Source organism: Etheostoma spectabile, chromosome 4, assembly GCF_008692095.1.
Source record: "Etheostoma spectabile isolate EspeVRDwgs_2016 chromosome 4, UIUC_Espe_1.0, whole genome shotgun sequence".
NCBI lineage: Eukaryota > Metazoa > Chordata > Actinopteri > Perciformes > Percidae > Etheostoma > Etheostoma spectabile.
Window position 1 is genome coordinate 4,793,123 of NC_045736.1, and position 3,342 is coordinate 4,796,464.

Consider the following 3,342-nt stretch of genomic DNA (forward strand, 5'->3'; position numbering starts at 1 on the left):
ACACACACACACACACACACACACACACACACACACAGCATGCTCTAATTCACACAGCTTTGTCTTACTGTACTTCTTACTGTGAAGTCTACCACTGACTGTTCTACTGACTGAATCAGCTAAACATCTAACACTAAGCCTAAACCATGATTCTTTAAACCTTTTGAATGAAGTGAAATAAAAGCCATTATTCAGTGATGGTTGAGTCTTTTATGTTAGCCGGGGAAGTGTGACTTTGCACGGCAGCTGGAATTGGGATTTCATATAACAAAAATCCATCTTGTCAGGCACCAACCTAATGGGTTTGTGACTAAACTACCAGCGAACCAAACCAATCAGGAGCTACCGGCCGCCACCCGTTCCCACTCCCAACTCGATGCTTGGTGCTTGGTCAGTGTACCTCAATTCAATTCAATTCAATTCAATTCAATTTTATTAGAGTTATCTCAAGACACTTTACAGATAGAGTAGGTCTTGACCACACTCTATAATTTATAAAGTCCCAACAATTCTACCAATTCCCCTAAGAGCATGGTGCAACAGTGCGACAATGCGCAGTAGTAACAAAAAAATCCCCCTTTAGCATCTGTATGGAACACACCGGGCAGAACGCAGTGGGTGTGAGAGTGTGTTGGAATGGTGGACGTGATGGACAGATGGTTCATCCAATCATCCGCAAGTTTTTTTTTTTAAAGTGCCTGCCCTTTTCCAAACACGGCTTCCAATGACGGCTTCTCAGATCGTCTGGTTATGGGGCGTGGCCGGCAATATAAAGTAATAAAGTAAAAGGCTGGTCCTTAATCACTCCTCTGTTCTTTCTCTCGCTGTTACAGTAAGCTGCATTCCTGCAGATGTTTCACATTAAAAGCCTCCAAGGAAAGGTGATTATGCACTGTGAGCTGTAGGAAGGTTTTTAATGTGATGCAGGACGTGTTTAGTTTCATTGATAGTAGCTTAACAGATCGAACTGCCTGTAATTAGGGGAGAGCAGCAGAGTGGTTAGTATGACTGTTGTACTGACAGAATTATTAATGTGGAAATGTGCATTATCCTGAATTTATGAAAATAGGTAAACATGAAGGAAGTGCTCCAGGAAGTTTGCAGTCTGTCAAGGGCATGTTTGCATTAACAATACAGTCATTAATCTAGGCCTGTTTTAAATAGTAGTCGGATCCTTAACACAGTCCGTTAAACTATCAGCTGTGCCAGTATTTCTGACAGCTTTTATTTGCAAAAAGAATGAAAATTTACAAAAAAACGAGAAAAAAAACTTTTGATTCATAACTTTTCATGTCTTTTTCCAGCTGTTTTACCAGTAATGAAAAGTGTCAGGTTTTTATAAATGCCCCATGACATGGTTGAACAACTGGAGGCAGGAGCGGAGCCTAAAATTCTGGGCCCTGTAGAAAGGCATTCTCCATGGGTCCCTCCCCCCATCCACATCTATTCATTCATTTCTAGCCTCTTTTTGGGCCCTGCTCACATGCGTACCCTGGGTACTCAGTTCAACCCCCCACCCAGCCCCCCTACCGCCCACCCTTCCGACATCGCCACACTTGAAAGACTCAGGCTGGTTTTCACAGACAAAGAGGAGCACAACTGCACACACAGTACACAAATGTACACACAGAGACTGGTTCTCCCTGAGAAAGAAGTACACAGACTCACACACAGACTGGTTCTCCCAGAGAAAGAAGTGCACAGACTTACATACAGACTGGTTCCCCCAGAGAAAGAAGTACACAGACTCACACACAGACTGGTTCTCCCAGAGAAAGAAGTGCACAGACTTACATACAGACTGGTTCCCCCAGAGAAAGAAGTACACAGACTCACACACAGACTGGTTCTCCCAGATAAAGAAGTGCACAGACTTACATACAGACTGGTTGTCCCAGAGAAAGAAGTATACAGACCCACATACAGACTGGTTCTCCCAGATAAAGAAGTACAAAGACTTACATACAGACTGGTTCCCCCAGAGAAAGAAGTACCCAGACACCCACCTGAGTAGGCCCAGTAGGTCTCCTCGCCCGTGGCTCTCCGGAGTCGTGTCCCACTAGCTGCGGCTCTGCGAAGGCCTTGGATAGGGGTTTGGGACACATCTTGGTTTCCTGTCAGCGCTGCGGGGGAAGAGGAGACGCGGACAGGCCGGTTAGCATGAACAACAGCAGAGCAGCAGCAACAATCTGCAGCCCTGCCCGGACACCTACCGGGCAGGAAGACAGCCAACTGTGTCCTTATTTGCCTTTTCATGCAAGCTGCCTCAAAATAACACTCGCAATAGACACAAAGGTCGGCAACACAGAATAACTAGGCTGGGCAACCTTACTGTCCTGGAAACACCCCCCGCTAGCTCACATACATTTAACGACAACCATCATTTTGGACTAATTGAGTATGTCATTGATTGGAATTTATAATTCATGTAAAAAAAAAAACAACAGACAAGGTCATACAGAATATGAAATAAAAATATTACACAAACGACAATCATAGAGAAACATGAATACTTTATATATATATATATATATATATATATATATATATATATATATATATATATATATATATATATGTCAAGTATTCAAGTATCCACTTTTTATTCCCATCTCTTCTCCATAATTTATTGCTAGTGTATCTTCCTCTGTCATGCTTTTTTTTATTAAACATTTTTAACCTTTACTTAAATATCTAAAAAAACACAATTTACTCCTCATATATTCACATCAAGTCCATGTTATAATGTCTTGCATATTTAATAGAATTTTGGTATCAATTTAAAAAAACAACAACAACCTAAGTACATAAAATACAATGAAAGACCTACTTGAGCTAAATATCATATAATCCAACCCTTTCATCCCTGTACCCTGGGAGAATCATTTCTTTATATTTTGTTAGAAAAACACCTACAGATATTAAAGAATAAAAAAGAATATGATCAGAAGGAAATGAACTGAGACATGTTAGCTTTGGCTGCTTTTCTTATGTTGGGTCTACATGTTAGTGCGACTGTAAAGAACAGGCCCGAGGTGTTTTGATATAGTATACTGTATCTTGTTCAATACTAATGAAAGATGGCATGTACAGTGTCTACTTCAGACAGTTCCCCAAGTAGCTAGATTAAGGCACGTCCTCTGCAGTCATAAGATGAAACATCATGTGGTGTTTTTACATTGTGTATGAATGCAAGCATTCACTTAGCGAGTACAATGATTAGATTTGTTTTTCTTGTCGTCTAAAGAATGATGCTGTAAGTGGTGATGCTGGTTTGAGGGAATAACGTGCAATAAACCAATCAGAGCATTAAAAGAGAGAGAGAGAGAGCGAGAGAGAGAG

At 41.1% G+C, this 3,342-nt stretch overlaps 1 protein-coding gene across 3 annotated transcripts in view; it reads right to left on the minus strand.

Annotated features, from left to right (window-relative positions):
• Positions 1 to 3,342, minus strand: part of LOC116687475 (receptor-type tyrosine-protein phosphatase gamma) — a 571,464-nt gene that overhangs the window by 449,502 nt on the left and 118,620 nt on the right. For all 3 annotated transcript variants that reach the window (XM_032512919.1, XM_032512917.1, XM_032512918.1), the window contains exon 2: positions 2,007 to 2,123. In XM_032512919.1, the coding sequence (XP_032368810.1) occupies positions 2,007 to 2,123 (117 nt within the window). The remainder of the gene's footprint in view (positions 1 to 2,006; positions 2,124 to 3,342) is intronic.